Source organism: Tachyglossus aculeatus, chromosome 12, assembly GCF_015852505.1.
Source record: "Tachyglossus aculeatus isolate mTacAcu1 chromosome 12, mTacAcu1.pri, whole genome shotgun sequence".
In the NCBI taxonomy this organism is placed as follows: Eukaryota; Metazoa; Chordata; class Mammalia; order Monotremata; family Tachyglossidae; genus Tachyglossus; species Tachyglossus aculeatus.
The window spans coordinates 22186499-22203068 of record NC_052077.1 but is presented as its reverse complement, the minus strand read 5'-3'; the positions used below and the strand labels follow the sequence as shown (position 1 = coordinate 22203068).

At 41.8% G+C, this 16570-nt stretch overlaps 1 protein-coding gene across 1 annotated transcript in view; it reads left to right on the top strand.

The window, feature by feature from the left end:
* The window catches only part of GATB (glutamyl-tRNA amidotransferase subunit B), a 73410-nt gene that overhangs the window by 31912 nt on the left and 24928 nt on the right, over window positions 1-16570 (top strand). Inside the window, exons 6-9 of the mRNA XM_038755049.1 lie at window positions 3615-3728; window positions 4580-4664; window positions 6416-6460; window positions 7895-8084. Of these exons, the coding sequence (XP_038610977.1) occupies window positions 3615-3728; window positions 4580-4664; window positions 6416-6460; window positions 7895-8084 (434 nt within the window). The remainder of the gene's footprint in view (window positions 1-3614; window positions 3729-4579; window positions 4665-6415; window positions 6461-7894; window positions 8085-16570) is intronic.

Sequence of the window (16570 nt, the reverse complement as noted above, 5' to 3'; positions counted from 1 at the left end):
GAAGACGAGTAATTTTTGCTGAGCTTACAGAGTAACAAATAGTCCCATCTGGGTACCTTCGCCACAAGATGAGCCAATAGCTAAGATTGATTAGACAATAACAGCTGAGAAACTTTACCAAAGCACATTAACATGCTTTCTTTGACAAATAAACCTTTTCAGTTTTCCTGGAGGTGCTGCAACAGTATTGCAGAGGGGCAGGAGCTATTTAGATAGAAGGACTGGTTGAAGCAGGTGTCTGCTTATATCAGGGGTAGAATACCAGCATTTAAGTACTGCTAGCAATTACATAAGTCATTTCAGGCTCCTGGGCCTTCCCTGTTCATCCTCTCTAGACTTTCTTGCTCTTTCACAAGGAGGAAGCGCTGGTTTAAGAATGGCCATCTTTCACTGGCCACTTCACTTCAAGTATTGTTATTTATTGCATTCCTACTATGTGCAGAACAGTGTATTAGGTGCCTAGGATAGTACAATACATGTGAAAGACTTGGTTCCTGGGTTGGGGAATTTATATGCTAGTATTAAGACAAAATTGGGGGTGGCACAGGTACAGCTGGTAAAAGTATGGAAAAGATGAACAAATACATGGAATAAACAAATGGAAGAAATGAACCATGATATCTCCAATAAGGTGTGGAATGGCTCTAGGCTAAAGGAGGTTTTGTGTTTTTTTTTCCAATGGAATGTCATAAAATGTATTTCATATGTCAACTTAATAGAACTCTACATTTAACCAGGTTCCATTTTTTTGAAAACAAAATAAAACCTGGATCTTTCTTCCTCAATTCTGCAGTATTTTAGAGATTTCATATGAGCAACTGGAGAATATGTAGGCAGAGCCTGGTAGAAACAGGAATAGTTTGCCCATTTCTTATCTCCTTTTCTTTTTCTTTCATCTCAGAAGTTTTACATTCCTTTCCTCCGAAGTAATCTGTTCATGGAGCTGTTTTGGGCTCCTCGTGCATAACCAGGGAAAAGAAAATGAGGACTTATAGAATTTCAGGGTCAGACAGGATCTTTTGGAAAGGCATCCCCTATCCCGTGGCTCAGGAATCTCTTCCCCGTGACACGTTGACATTACCAGTCAGTGCAGTAATGAGGAAAGACTCAAGATCGTATTTGTTGGAAGAAGAAATTATTACCAGACCTGGAGAAAGGGAAGCCCCAAGTTCTTGGCTTTTGCTCTTGAGCCATAATTTCTCAAGCACTGTCTTGTAAATCTCACAAAATCCCTGCTAGAAATTCCCCTGTCATTCTTAGAGAGCCCCCTCCCACCCCACCCAACAGCCACTTTGAAAACATTTCATAATAAATCTGCTGCATAAATCATCGCATCGTTTCTTCTCTGCCGTAGAAAGCAGTAGCCCTGCCCTGCTCTCCCATTGCACACATAAGCCCATGTCTTTGAGTCAGAGAGATAGAAAGGGGATAGATCAAAAAAGCTATTGTGTCTTTGAGTGTCTCAGGAAATAATGTGGTGGCAGACACAGTCAGATCCATTTGAATGACAGTTTGATTCAGATCAGAGTGAATATAGGATCAATCAATAGTGTTTATTGCGCACATTCCAACTTTTTTATGTTCTGCGAAACTTGGACCCAACACAGATGACCTATTTGAAATCAAGATCAGTTCCACCAATGGTCCCAATGGGCAGGACTTAACAACAAATGACAGATGACAGTTACTTAAACTGTGGAGCAGGGACTGTGTCAGACCTGATTATCCTGTATCTACCCCAGTGTGTAGAACAGTGTGTGGCACTGTAAAAAAAAGTATAGTAAGTTAAAAAAAAAAAAAAAAAAACACAAAATCCAGAACCAGGCACTTTGGATAGCAACTGCACCAAAAAGACCATCTTTATTTACTCATGATTAGGAAAAGATCCTTGGTTTTATGGCACATTGAATTTGTGTGGTATTTTTATTTTCCACAACATTTTAACATTATTTGATTGTTCTTTCCTGTGAGTTTTTTTGGGGGGGATTTTTTGTTAATGGTATTTGTTAATCATTTCCTATGTCCCAGGCATTGCACCAAGCGCTGGGGAAGATAAAAGATAATCAGGTTGGGCAAAGTCTTTGTCCCACATGGACTTACTGTCTTAAACCCCATTTTACAGATGAAGTAACTGAGGCACAGAGAAGTTAAGTAATTTGCCCAGAGTCGCCCAGCGCACACATGGTGGAGCTGGGATTAGAACCCAGTTCCTCTGATTCCCAGGCCCTTGTTCTTTCCTCTAGGCCATGCTGCTTTCAGGTTTTAGCTCCATTTCACAGATGAGGAAACTGGAGGTGTTGATAGTAGTAGTAGTTATCCAAAGCCCACTTGTTTTGTTTTGTTGTCCGTCTCCCCCTTGTAGACTGTGAACCCATTGTTGGGTAGGGACCGTCTCTATATGTTGCCGATTTGTACTTCCCAAGTGCTTAATACAGTGCTCTGCACACAGTAACTGCTCAATAATTACAGTTGAATGAATGAATGAATGCTGCAGTACAGTGTATTAAATACTTGGGAAGTACACATCAGGAAAGTGCCCAAGGCCACAGAGTAGGCCAGGGACAAAAGTGCAAGAGAAGCAGTGTGGTCTAGTGAACAGAGCATGGTCCAGGGAGTTAGAGGACCTGGGTTCTAATCCCAGCTCAGCCACTTGTCTGCTGTGTGACCTTGGGCAAGTCACTTTACTTCTCAGTGCCTCAGTTACCTCATCTGTAAAATGGGGATTAAGACCATGAGCCCCACTTGGGACATGAACTGTGTCCAACCCGTTGAACTTGTGTCTACCCAAGAGCTTAGTACAGTGCCTGGCACACAGTAAGTGCTTAACGGATACGATTTTAAAAAGATGGTATAGTACCCAGATACTCTGACTCTTAGATCAGTTGTCTTTCCACTGGACTGGACTGTCTCCCTGTTAATTAAGTGACTTGTAATTGAAGAAGCAAGCATAAATATGAAGGTTGAGAAGTTTTTAGTTCGATGGTGTCTGACTAGGAAGCCCAGAGAAATCCCTCTCTCTCTCTCCCTCCCCCTCCCTCTCATCCTCTCCCTCCCTCTCACCCTCTCCCTCCTTCTCTCTCTCTTCTAATCAGTCACAACTGCACACACTGATAAAATCTTACTGCCAGCAAAATCATCTCCAAGTCCAAGAGGTAGCATTGTCCTGCCCACTCTTTCATTCTGTCTCTTGTGTGAATTTTCTCTCTGCCCAGATCAATCTGTATCTGCCCTGTGTGCACCCTCTCTATCTAGAGGGAATCCGCAAGAGAGAAGGAGTGTGACTGCATACACATATCCCAAATAAATATTCCCGTCTCTGCTGCCAGGAACCAGCAACCCCTCTGTGACTAAGCCCTCTCCTGGGAGACTAAGGACAAGGCACTTCATCTTCATTTGATAAAAGTTATAAGTAAACAGGCAGTCTCGAGCATTGTTACGTGCTAAGGCTTTTACTAAGGAAACGAGTCACCTTCAAGACCTTCAAAGGGGACTAGTGGAAACCTGTCCAGCATCCAAGCTCCAACATCCAGCATGGGGACCCATCCCAGGCCCTTCCCGTGTGGCCCTCTAGCAGAAAGGAATGTTTTGAAGAAATGACATCTTTTTCTTTCCAGAGGGTCAGTTGAGAGTGGACGCCAACATATCTGTGCATCATCCTGGGGAACCGTGGGGGATTAGGACTGAAGTGAAGAATCTCAACAGTGCGCGCTTCTTGGCAAAAGCAATCGGTACCGTGACATTTATTACTTATTAATGTAAATGATTCAGAGTCCACTGACCTATCTGATCACCTAGTTTCGCTTTAATTCTTTTTCTGCATGTTTCATTGTCTTCTTTCCCTAGAGTGCAAACTTCCCGGAGGCCAGGTACTGCTCTTTCTCTACTTAGGGTCGAGCGCGCTTTTCTGAGATGAGTTGGGTAAATGCAGAGCAGGAAGCTGCACCCTTGGAGTCCATGCAACTCTTTTCTTTTTGGGGAGGGATTCTGCATCGGATAAATGAGCTGGCTCCATGTTTCTGTATCTCCCTTCTCCTTTTGTCCATTTCCTTAACTCCTTAGAACCTTCACCAGAGAGTAGACAAGGGTAGCTGGTACCTACACAATATATATGTGTGGGTGTGTGTAAGTGTTTGAAGATACCGACACCTATGAGTGTGTGGGTGTGATGCTGAACCCACAGTCCCGTCCAAAAATTTCCAAGGAGAGGCTTGGCTGAGAGCATGGTCAAAGATAACTAACTTTGGAATTAGCTGTGCTTTTCAATTATCCTTCCTAACCCTGCCCCCATTAGCATGGACAATCAGTGGTGACTTAAGAAAATGAAAGCTGCCTTGGTCTGTTGCTTTGATTGAAGTCATGCAGTTCAGGGACTGCCTTCTGCCAGGCTGTTAGTGAGAGGGACAAAGAATACATCCCAGTGTGTCAGAGAAGAATTAGTTGTTCACTAATCTTTTTCCCAAGAAGACTCTGCCCTAATTAAGGGTAAAAAATCTCTTTTAAATTACTGACTGGCAGTAAAAGATGGAATTAGGGAGACTCCAAAAGGTGGTTCCATTATTCTAAATTGCTTTGTTTCTAGACTTTGAAATTCAAAGACAAATTAAAGAACTGGAAAGTGGAGGCAAAATCCTGAATGAAACCAGAGCTTTTGATTACAGACTTGGGTGAGTTTGCATTTGAGAGTATGTTAAGAGGGAACTGTATGGGCTTCTTAGTAACTGGAAATGACCTCTCAGTACCATGTTGGATCACTTTGGATTGTTTTGTAAACCTGAACTCCTTATTTTATCCTACAGATCCGCTCTTCTGCTTGATTTTCCCATAATAGTTGACACTATCATCTTCCCTGCCTCCTTTGGCTGAAACTTTAGTATAATCCTTGAATCTTCAATTCATTCATTCATTCATTCAGTTGTATTTATTGAGCGCTTACTGTGTGCACAGCACTGTACTAAGCGCTTGAGACGTACAAATCGGCAACATATAGAGACGGTCCCTACCCCTTTCAACCCCGGTATTTAGTCTGTCACCACATCCTGTCGGGTTTTTCTCCACATCTCCAGGACACACCCTTCCTGCCCATCCAAAGTGGTCCAGGCACGTGTGTTGTCCCAGCTTGCCTACCACTCACTCCCTGCCTGAACTCCCTCCTCCTCCATACCTAATGGACCACAGTTCTCCCCATCTCAGAGCCCTTCTGAAATCACATCTCCTCCCCAAGGTTTTCCCCAATTAATTTCTAGTCTCCCCATTTTATTTCTTCCAACTATAAGTACTTAAGTACTCATAAGCCATGTAGCAATTAAGTACATATCTTATAAGCACTCTGTTACTTCCTCCTATGTGTAATTTAAGTGTCTGTCTCCCTTGTTAGGTTGTAAGCTCCTTATGGTCAGGGGATTGTGTCTGTGAATTCTACTGTCCTAAGTTCCCAGTTCAGCAGAAGCTCAATAAATGCTATTGATCCATTCTAATTTACAACCCAGAATAAGGGACCTTGGAAGTCATCTTTTCTGTTTTTCCAAAGCAAAGAAACAAACTTCATAGCTACACTGGGGTCCTGCTTTAAAGGGAGAAGCCTAGTGGCTCGAGCATGGGAGTCAGAAGGACCTGGGTTCTAATTCCGGCTCTTGGACAAATCACTTAACTTCTCGGTACTTCGTCTGTAAAATGGGATTAAGACTGTGAGCCCCACGTGGGACATGGACTTTGCCCAAACTGATTACCTTGTAATCAGTACCCAGTGCTTAGAACAGTGCCTGGCACATAGTAAGCGCTTAACACATTACCATAAAAAAGGGACCTGGGTTTTAATCTCTGGCTCCACCACTTGTCTGCTGTGTGACCTTGGGCAAGTCACTTCATTTGTCTGTGCCTCAGTATCCTCATGTTTTAAACGAGCATTAGGACTGTGAGGCCCATGTGGGACAGGGACTATGTCCAACCTGATTAGCTTGTATCTACCCAGTGCTTAGTACAGTGCCTGGCACATAGTAACAGAAACAGTGTCCAAGTAATTGGAAGCAATGTCCAAGAATGAACCTTTGTCTTGACTGAAATGGATTTTCATTGCTTAACTTTTAAGTGATTTGCAGTCTGAGATGCCTGAGCCTCCTTGGCTTCTTCTTCTTTTCTCCACCTCACGTTTCTTCTCTCATGGCCAGGTTGAAAAATGTTATTTGGGCCCAAATTCACCTTGGTAGAAGGCAGTCCCAGGGGTTGTGGAAATTTAATTTATTTTCAGGTGGGTTTGTGGTGTCTGGTTCCCATTTTAAGAGGACAAAAAGGAGATCCAGAATGCCCTAATTCAGAGCCTTAAGAAGCCAAATTGCTAATGGGAGTTGTGCTGGGAACGTTGAAAAAGATTGTCGAAAGCAATATATCTGTAACATATGCTTGCTTATTTTTGTTTTAGGTGCACTGTACCAATGAGAGATAAAGAAGGAAAACAAGATTATCGGTAACTAACGTACTGTGCTATTTGTTAAGCACTTGCTGTGTTACTGAACAAAGCACCAGGTTGGACATAGCCCCTGTCCCACGGGGGATCACAGTCTAAGTAGGAAGGACTAGGATTTAATCTCCACTTTACAGATGAGGAAATTAAGGCACGGAGAAGGTAAATGACTCGCCTAATGTCACACAGCAGACAGGTTGTGAAGCCGTGATTGGAATCCAGGTCCTTTGACTCCCAGGACCGTGCTCTTTCTACTAGACCATACTGCTTCTTTTTAAAAATTAAAATGCTGCCAAAAATTTAGGGTTTAACACAACCATAGGTAGCTTTTTTAGGAATAGCTTCTTCCTGTGTGGTGTGGCATGGAAAATACAGATGGTTAATTTGAATTGCAATTTTTTCATTCAGAGTGCGTACTGAAACACCACACTGAATTGTAGATATAACTGAGAAGGATTTACTTAGTCGTAGTCTAAGTTTTCTAAAAACCTGCTTCATTTAGTGAGGTGTTATGGTGGCAGCCATTGTTGCCCGTGTGAAAGGATTTGAGAGTTCTGCCTGCCTCTGGATAAATGAATGCTATTGTGGCAGAGGCTTTGATAAGCTCAAGGTACTCATCCCATTTACAATCCTAGGCAGGAAATTAAATAAGGGAATATGTTTTAAATGGCTTTCCCATGATACATCTTTCTTTGCCCATCAAGGCTTAGAGTCAGATTTGGACATTTAGAGTGTAATGAATAAAGGAAGGGGGAACAAGACATGAGTGGGCGGTAGGACAATCTTGCCACAGGCGGATCTATACCAAGGGATACAGTTTTCATATTCTGCTTTGACAAAATCCAGAAATATTGATTTCTCCCCAGAGTTTGATTTTATAGTTAGATCCTAGCCATCATGTGGGTGATGCTGAGATCACTTCATGGGTGTTGGGAAAAAGGAATGAGATATACCTGCCAAATATTTTGAACTCTTGGTAACTGGAAGTCAAGGGATCCAGCTTCTAGGCCCAACTCCACAACTTGCCTACTCGGTGCCCTTGGGTGGGACACTCAACCTCTCTGTGCCTCAGCTCCCTACTCTTTCATTCAATCAGATTTATTGAGCGCTTACTGTGTGCAGAGCACTCTACTAAGCACTTGGAAAGTACAAGTTCGGCAACAGATAGAGACAATCCCTACCCAACTATGGGCACAGTCTAATCTGTAAAATGAGGATAAAATACTCATTCTCTTTCTTTCTTAGATGGTGAGTCCTATGTGGGACAGGGAGTGGGTCCTGTATCTACTCCAGGGCATAGCACAATGCTTGGCTCATAGTAAGCAATTTAAAAAATACCATCATTATTGTACATAAAGAAGTATTAGTTATTTGTGCGTCTTTTCGGTCAAAGACACAAAATCTCAGATTCTCAGAAATTATCTTCCTTCGGCCTAGGTTCATGCCAGAGCCAAATCTGCCCCCGTTGGTTCTGTATGACTCCGAGTCCGTGCCCCCGACTGCAGACTCTCAGCAGGTGGTGAATATTGATTGGATCCGGGAGCGGCTTCCTGAACTCCCCAGCGTGACACGAGAGAAACTCGTTCAACAGTATGGGATGCTACCTGAGCACAGTTATACCTTATTGGTAAGTCTGTTGATCAGGGATGAAATGAACTCAAAATACTGAAGGGTTTTGGCACTTGCATGGTGTGAGGGTAGCATGTTAACCAGCTGTCATTCCGTAGATTCACAAGTTGAATGTATACTAGCATAATTCTCTGATTGTATGTTGGGGTCAGAAATAACCTCCCCAACCTTCCCATTCCTTACAAGGACTCCCTGAAAGAATGAGAAGTGAAACTCCCAGCAGTGATAATTTCATTCCTAGAGCAGTGCCTGTGTAGTAAGCTAGTGAGAAGCAGCATGGCCTGGTGGAAATAGCACGGTCTGGGAGTTCGAGGATCTGGGTTCTAATCCCAACTCCACCGCGTGTTTGCTGTGTGATTTAACTTTTCTGTGTCTCCGTTCCCTCATCTGTAAAATGGGGATTAAGACTGTGAATCCCAAATGGGACATGCACTGTGTCCAACCTGATTAGCTTGTATATACCTGAGTGGTTAGTACAGTTCCTGGCACACAGTAAGTGCTTAACGAATACCATTAAAAAATAGGGGGAAAAAAATCGTCCAGACTTGCTAGTAAGCCAGATAAGGCGTTTCTAGATTTCTAATTCTATATATTTCATACTGTGATACCATGAAGTTAGAATTCTTGGAAGGAGGCTAGACCTTTTATGAAGTGGAAGAAAATATTTACTACCTTCTATTTAAAAAATACCATTGAGATTGTGCCAGGCGCCGCTTTCCGATTTATTTTGTCATTACAATAGCATTAGGGACTTCAAGACTTCAAGCCTAGTATTTAAATAGAGTATTGTCACTGTTGTCTTCAACCTGTCCAACTGAGTGAAAGTGGATAGCTAAATTTGCCGGTAGGTTGTGCCTTTCTAAAAGTGAACACGCAAAGTAGTTATAAAGAAACACACCCTGCTGAAAATGCGAATTCTTATTCTCTTATGTGTGGTGCTAGTCTCTGAAGAATATTCCTTTGTATTAGTTTTAAATCCAAGATCAGACAAGAATGTTAAAGACACTGAAATAAGCATACAAACTTTGGACCAATCAATACAAACAAGAGGTACTCTTCAATTAAATCTAGCACTCGTTTTCCATTTTGGAAATGAGCTTTTTCCTTTAACAGATGAAAGGCTTGTGGACAGATCTCACCTCTCACGAGCTTTAATAGAATGAGAGTAGTGACTGCCCTGTAGCTTCTTACGTGCTGATAGTGATTTGACTGCACATCATTTTTCACACTTCTTAGAGACAAGGAAAGCCTATCCTCTTTTGATTGCCTGAGATTCTTCATGGAAACTTTATATTCAAGTTGGAAGAGGATAATATAGAGATAGAGGCTGTGTGGGCATGAAAGGTTTGTTTTGTATGACCAACTAGAAATGGAAAAATGTAGCAATAAATGTGTCCTGGGACAAATCACTGGGACTTGATTTTTTTAATCTGTAAAATGCACTTCCAACCTCTCAGATTGACCCTGTGTGGCACAGGGACTCTGTCTTGCATTTACCTCAGCACTGGTCACACCTCTCGGCACTCAGTAAGCACTTAAATACTGTAAAATGTCTGTTACACTGTGCATTCATTATGCTTTCTTTAGGCAGCACTTATGCAACTAAGCCATCTGATCTCATGGTGTGCTAGGCAAGCTCAGCCTGCCCTTCCAATTCTGCCAGCAGTATCTGGATTTTGTGTGACACTAAGCCATGCCTTCAAAATTCAGTGCAAGGGGGTTAAAGTACACTTAGTGAAGGTGCACCAGGAGCACAGGAGAGGGGAAACCAGGTACCTGTAAGTTCGTTATGGGCAGGGATGTATTGTATTCTCCCAGGCGCTTAGTTCAGTGCTCTGCACATAGTGAGCCCTCAGTAAATGCCATTGATTGACTGATCAACGGCCCCTGGTGTGGGTGAAGTCCTCCCCCACATCCATTGTCAGGGCCCTGGGCTGATGCAGAGCTCTTGGTTGGGGCAGGAGGAGACGACAAGCCGTATTAATTAGAAACAAAAATAGAGCATCACCACCTACAGGCTTCATTTTTTTAAAGACGAAGTTCTCCATCATCATCTGTTGCTGTTGCTGGTATCCCATTCCTGTTCCTTACTAACGTATGCTGCAAAGAAGGGTGGAAATTCCCATTTTGCTATATTTATCATCATCATTATCATCAGTGATAATCATCGGGTGCTTACTTTGTGCAGACCACTATACTAAGCTCTTGGGAAGAGTACAACAGAAGTGTGTTCCTTGCCCAAGACAAGCTTACAGTCCAGAGACCTATCTTGTTTCAGAGGTGTGTTATATGTGCCATGATGCTTGTTTTAACTGTGTGCCTCTGCATTAGCAAACATGTATCCTGTCGTCATACATGAATTTTTAATATTTAACATATGACAAAATAAGCAAATATTTTGTAACCAGAGTAACCAGACTCTTCTGAAAAGCAATTATAAAAATGACTTAAATTTGCAGAAATGGTAAGGATATGTGAGAAGAGACAGAAAGACCATCTAATTTAGGAAATTGTTTTCCATGAATAGGGCAGTTTTATCAGTAAAGATCTGAAACTTTCCAGGCACTTTAACTTTAGCACACCTGAAAAATTTTATTTCCGTTGGTTTTTCTGCCTTCTTCATAAACACGACAGATTGCTGAGAGCGGCAGATGCCCAAAGCTAATGAACCATCTTTCAATCTAAACAGTGCCCGGGAGTATTCATTAAATAAATAGCAGCGGGAGAGGTAGGCTTACCAAAAAACTTACTCCATAGTTTGTGTTGGGGACTGCTTATTAAATCTGGTCATTTTCCACCCCTAACCATATTCCATAAAAATTATAAGTCAAACTTTTAAATCGGGTTTAACCTTTCCCTCAATTTATCATGCTACATCAAGGAATTTTATTATGGGCTTTAAGGTGGATCTACTATAGTTTTATAGAGTATTTATATTTCCCTTAGTATTTACAATGTAGTTTGCAATCATCTTAATACTCTACATGGGCAGTAGTCATAGAAGTTTCAAGGTGGGAGAAGGGGGATGTGTGTGTGTAAGTGTAACTGTAACTGTTCCTCCGATGTCATACAGCTTCTGCCCAACAATCCTGAAAAGTACAGTTGTATCCACTGAACAAGTAGATAAAAATGAAAGAAAGTAGTCCTCCTGGAGTTAGCTAGTGATAAAGCTGAAATTAAAAAGAAAGGGTTCCATGATGATCTATATAGTTGATCCCAAACTTCTCCCTCTTTCTGCCTTTTGTTCTCACTCACACATGCCATCTGTCTTTCTCTGTTCATTGTTCCTCTAACCCCTTCCTTACAAAGCCAAATCCCTTCCAGGAGAGTGTCTTAAATTCTTAGGCTATCTTTGAGAGATGAGTAGGTGATGGTTTTCTTTATCCTCACTGTGCCGGCGAGAAAACTGAGGCAGGAGAAGTGATTTGCCAAAGGTTACTGTATGAGTGGCAGTACAAAGGCCAGAAGTCAGCGGCAGCATTTATTAATCACTCACTGTGTGCAGAGCACTGTTGTAGGCATTTGGGAACTTATACAAAAAAGCTGCAGTCCCTGCCTTTCTATGTGTTAGCTCAGTGTTCTTTGCAGTAGGCCACGCCTACTGTTTCTAACATCTCATGGTGTTTGTCTTGAGAGCCCTGAAATATGAAAAGATAGTAAAAGTCTGAACCCAAGGGAGTGATAATAATACTAACTCTGAATATTCGTCCTTTTTTGAGGAAGATAGTAAAATATTTATTTGTCCAATTTGTACCTTGAAAATTAGAAAGCATCTCTGTATGACCTGGGGATTTGGAAACAGAGTGCCAATAGACATGTAGTTCTGTCAAGTATAGGTAGTATCAAAAGTTCCAATTTATCATACATAGATGCCCAGGGAACCACACCGTTACCCAAAGTTCCTGTATATCTTAGCCTTACCATTATAAATATGTTCTTAAGGTATTTAAGGTTAAGCAAGTACTATGAGCTAGGCACTGTACTAAGCACTGGGGTAAATACAGACTAATCAGGTTGACGGTCTATGTCCCATATGGGTCTTAATCCCCATTTTTACAGATGAGGCAACGGAGGCACAGAGAAGTTAAGCAACTTGCCCAAGGTCACCTAGCAGATAAGTGGCAGAGCTGTGATTAGAACCCAGGTCCTTCTGACTCCCAGGCAGATGCCCTAGCCACTATGGAATACAGCCAGTGTGACTTTTGACATGTAAGTTTGTCTTGAAAAACTGTCCTACTTATCATCTGCAGTACGTTCAAGAGGGACCTTTTAGACACTCTATCATTATTGTTGTCAATATCAGTGTCTTTTTCCAAAATGTCTAAATCACTTTCACAAGGGCTTCATTTGGCGTTTTTCTACATCTTGTTGAGTTAGAGGCAGGAGTTATCCCCCCTCGCCCCCAGTGGATCAGTTGAGGCAAAGCTATATTAAAGTGATTCATCCCCATCTGTCGGGTCTTCCTGCTAGATTGTGCTGTCTCTTTCACTGACGATTGAAACTTTGGTTCCCGCTGATACCCTTACTGTGAAGTAAAAAGTGTCACTGAGAGCTCCATCGGTACAGGGCACCTCCAACCAATTGAATTGGTGTCATTGGTCAGTACTTTTTGAGGATCCGTAGAGTGAATAGATTTATATTAGTGTTTGAAGTACATAGTAGAGACTATTCACAGACAGTACAATATTGATGAATAAGAAATGCATTGGCAGTATCTCCACGCTGATTTTTTTATTCATTAAATATCAGTAGAACAGGTAGGACTGGAAAATAGATTCAACCACTGAATGGGGTAAGCTATGTTTCCAGCTGTGCTTTACCCTGGCCAGGCCATGATGAGGCAGTAAGTTGATCTCACTATTTCCTTACATGAAAAATATGGATAATAAGAAGCAGCATGACCTAGTGGAGAGATCACGGGCACGGAAGTCAAAAGAATCTGGGTTCTTATCCTTGCTCGGCCACTTGTCTGCTGTGTAACCTTAGGCAAGTCACTTCACTTCTATGTGCCTCAGTTACCTCATCTGTAGAATGGGGATTAAGACTGTGAGCCCCATGTGGATCAGGGACTGTGTCCAACCTGAGTAGCTTGTAACGACCCCAGTGCCTGGCACATAGTAAGCAGTTAACAAATACCACAATTATTAGTAGTAGTTGGAGTAGTAGTAGTATCATTATTATTATCATTATCATTATTATTAATGGAGCATTCAGCCTTGAAGATGGAAGAAGCAAAATCATCATCAGGTCTAGAAGTTAAACTAATCTAACAGATCTCCAAGAGAACACTGAGTTTTTTTAATGGTATTTACGCATGCATCTACCGTATGTTAAGCACCGTTCTAAGCGCTAAGGTAAATACAAGTTAATCAGGCTAGATGCAGTTGAGGAAACTGCGGCACAGGGAAGTTGTGACTTGCCCAAGGTCACACAGCAGGCATGTGGTGGAACCGGAATTAGAACCCAGGTCCTCCGGCTCCCAGGCCCGTCCTTTATCCACTAGGGCACCCCGCTTCCCATTCTCATAATAATATAATAGTAAACCAGTACTTTGAGATCCACAGAGGTTGTGAGGCTGTATAGAAACCTTAAGTTGACATAGCTGAAGAGGACTTTGAAAAATGCTATCGTAACGCATATCCGTTTAAGTAACCTGTACCGTCTTATGTGCCTCTTATGACTCCCTGGATCCCTTTGTGTTAATCCAAAAGATGTTTTCATCCAGTGGTTTATTTGAACAACTTCCATCTTCACCAGCTGCTTTTTCTCTGTTTGAAGTTATAATCCTTTGTTCGTGACATCACAGAAAAGGTTAGGTGGTCTCCAAGGAAGAAAGAAACCGAAAAGATATTATGAGCAGAGTTGTTGCTAAATGGATTATTTTTCAAAGATGTCCTTAGGGTATCGAGAGCTTCAAAGGCCCTAGTTTGCTTTTTGGCCCAAATGTGTATAAAGTCATTTCCCAAGATAAAAATGATCTTAGCATTTTAAATTGAAGTACTTTGGAAAAAGCATCTGAAGTAACAGTGGCTGTTTTTAGACAGCTAAAGATTTTTTGAGTCTATTCAGACTCCATTTGTTTGACCCTGTGCCCTCGTGTCTCCTGTAAGGCAGAAGTTATGTTCTGGACATATGCAAATTAAGGAAAATGTGGTCTAGTACATCCACCTGGACTGTCATAGCTCAAATATGCTTATCTGTTTCTGCCAATATTTTGCATTACGTTCTAGCCATATTAAACCTCATTCATTAACGGCGTTCTAGCCAAAACTGCTTTTGTAGTCATTTCCTACCTGATTACATTCAAGAACAGAAGAAATGCTGTTAGGCACAAAAAAGAACTGCTATGCACATAGTAAGCGCTCAATAAATACAATTAATAATAATAATAATAATATTAGTCACATCAGAGGTTTATCTTGCCCAGAATTCTTCTCTGACAGTGGCAACAAGATACTTGGAAGAACCATGCAATGGTTGTCCTCCTTGGCGTCCATCCAAATGTTTAAGGATGGCTCATCTAGCATCCCTAATTTTTTTCCCCACTATATCTCTAACTGTCCCTCTAGTAATATTATAGACCATTCACCCCAAACCTCTACTGAACCTACTGATGCTCAATAAAGACCATTACAACTACTATTTGAGGGCAGGGACCAGGTACTCTTCGAAGAGCCTAGTTCAGTGTTCTGCACTTATAGACCTCAGTAAATACTATTGATTGATTACTTACTGATCATTTCTGCCTGCATAACTTCCTGGATTAACAAATTTTCGCCAGCCAAATGAAGATTGTTTTGTTTCTAACCTTCAAACATCCGTGGGTGATCATGGTGTTGTGGTATTTGGTCCACAGCGATTCTTGTTCACCTTGTCCACAACTTTCATGGATTTGTAGGATGAATCTCAGCCTCTCCCTCTCCAGACAACAAGATTGTTAGCTTCTTGAGCACAGGGACCGCGTCTTTCACCTCTGTTGTACGTTACTAAGTGGGAATATGGCCGGTAGGGAGTAGAGAGAGTGAGGGACTCCACATAAACCACTATCATCCTAATCAATTTTTTGGAGAAGGTAATTGGGCTGGAAACGTCAGCACTAAGGCTGGTCCCTGTTTTCTCCGGGAGACTCCATCATCATTATCATCATCATGTCCCCAAACCCATAGTCCCGTGCTCTGCACAGAGTAGATTTCTCATCACATGCTGCTGATGATAATGAAGGAGGCCTAATCCTCTCAGTCTTTTCTTATAAGAAAGCTTCTCCACTTCCCTGAGTATTTTATGATGATCTAGCATGTGGGAGACCCAGAGAGATGCATTTCAGGACTTTATACACCACAATAGAGGTACTTTCATTTGGATTCAAATGATCAGGGGATTCTGAGTCTTAAGAAATTAGTTCCCTGGAGGTACTTCTCAAGGCTCTCTAAATAATTGGTTGGGAGACAGTGATGACAAAGACGGTCAACTTTCCAAAACAGTTGGGTTTTAAGAGGGCCACACCGACTTAACTGTAGCATTACACACTTGAGGCGATTCATTCCAAAAAGGATTTGTAGGTATTCGGAAAGGTTGCAACAGGATTGTAAATGCTTTGAGGATAAGGCCGTGTCATTTATTTTTAATGCACGTCCACAGACGTCTTCTGAACACAGTGAGCACCCAATCAACAACTGATCATGATAACTCCATGTTTAAGAAGATCAGAGCAGTGTATTTATCGAGGACATTAGCTATTTTAGGGCTGTTCCACCTACCAGACAATTTTCACTGATTTCAACCTTGGGATGTTTTTTAGTGATAATAATGACTGTGGTATTCATTAAGCGCTTACTATGTTCCGGGCACTATACTAAGCACTGGGGTGGATACAAGCAAATCAGGTTGGACGTAGTCCCTGTCCCACATCGGACTCACAGTCTTAATCCCCATTTTACAGATGAGGCAGCTGAGGCACAGAGAAGTGAAGTGACTTGCCCAGGGTCACACATCAGACAAGTGGTGTGTGTGTGTGTGGTGTTTATTCCCAGAGTGGGCTTATTTGAGCCAGCTAGTTTTACCAGTAGTTCACCCAACATTATGTCAGTTGAGTCAGTTTCTCTGCTGACCCAGCATAGCTGTCCTTCCTTTAAAAAATGGAACACTGTATTTCACTTGAATTCTGTGTGTTACTGCATGAACAGATCTGGATGTGGTTTTCAGATAGGGGTATATTTTTCAGATGTGACTGCTGACTCATTTTTTGCATATTCGCTTCACAAATCAAGGAAATCAGTTCATTTCCACATGGTAAAAGAAATCAAGTGACGACCCAAAGAGAAATGAACTCTCCCTGCATGTGAAATTTCCAGGAGAATTTGAGAGGGGATGTGGTCATGTGAGATTGGGTTCTGCAGGCTTAAACTTGTTTTCTCATAGCCTAGCAATGTGCGGATGCAGTGGGCTTGGCTTTAACATGTGAATGGTTTCAGGGCTTGAAAAGCA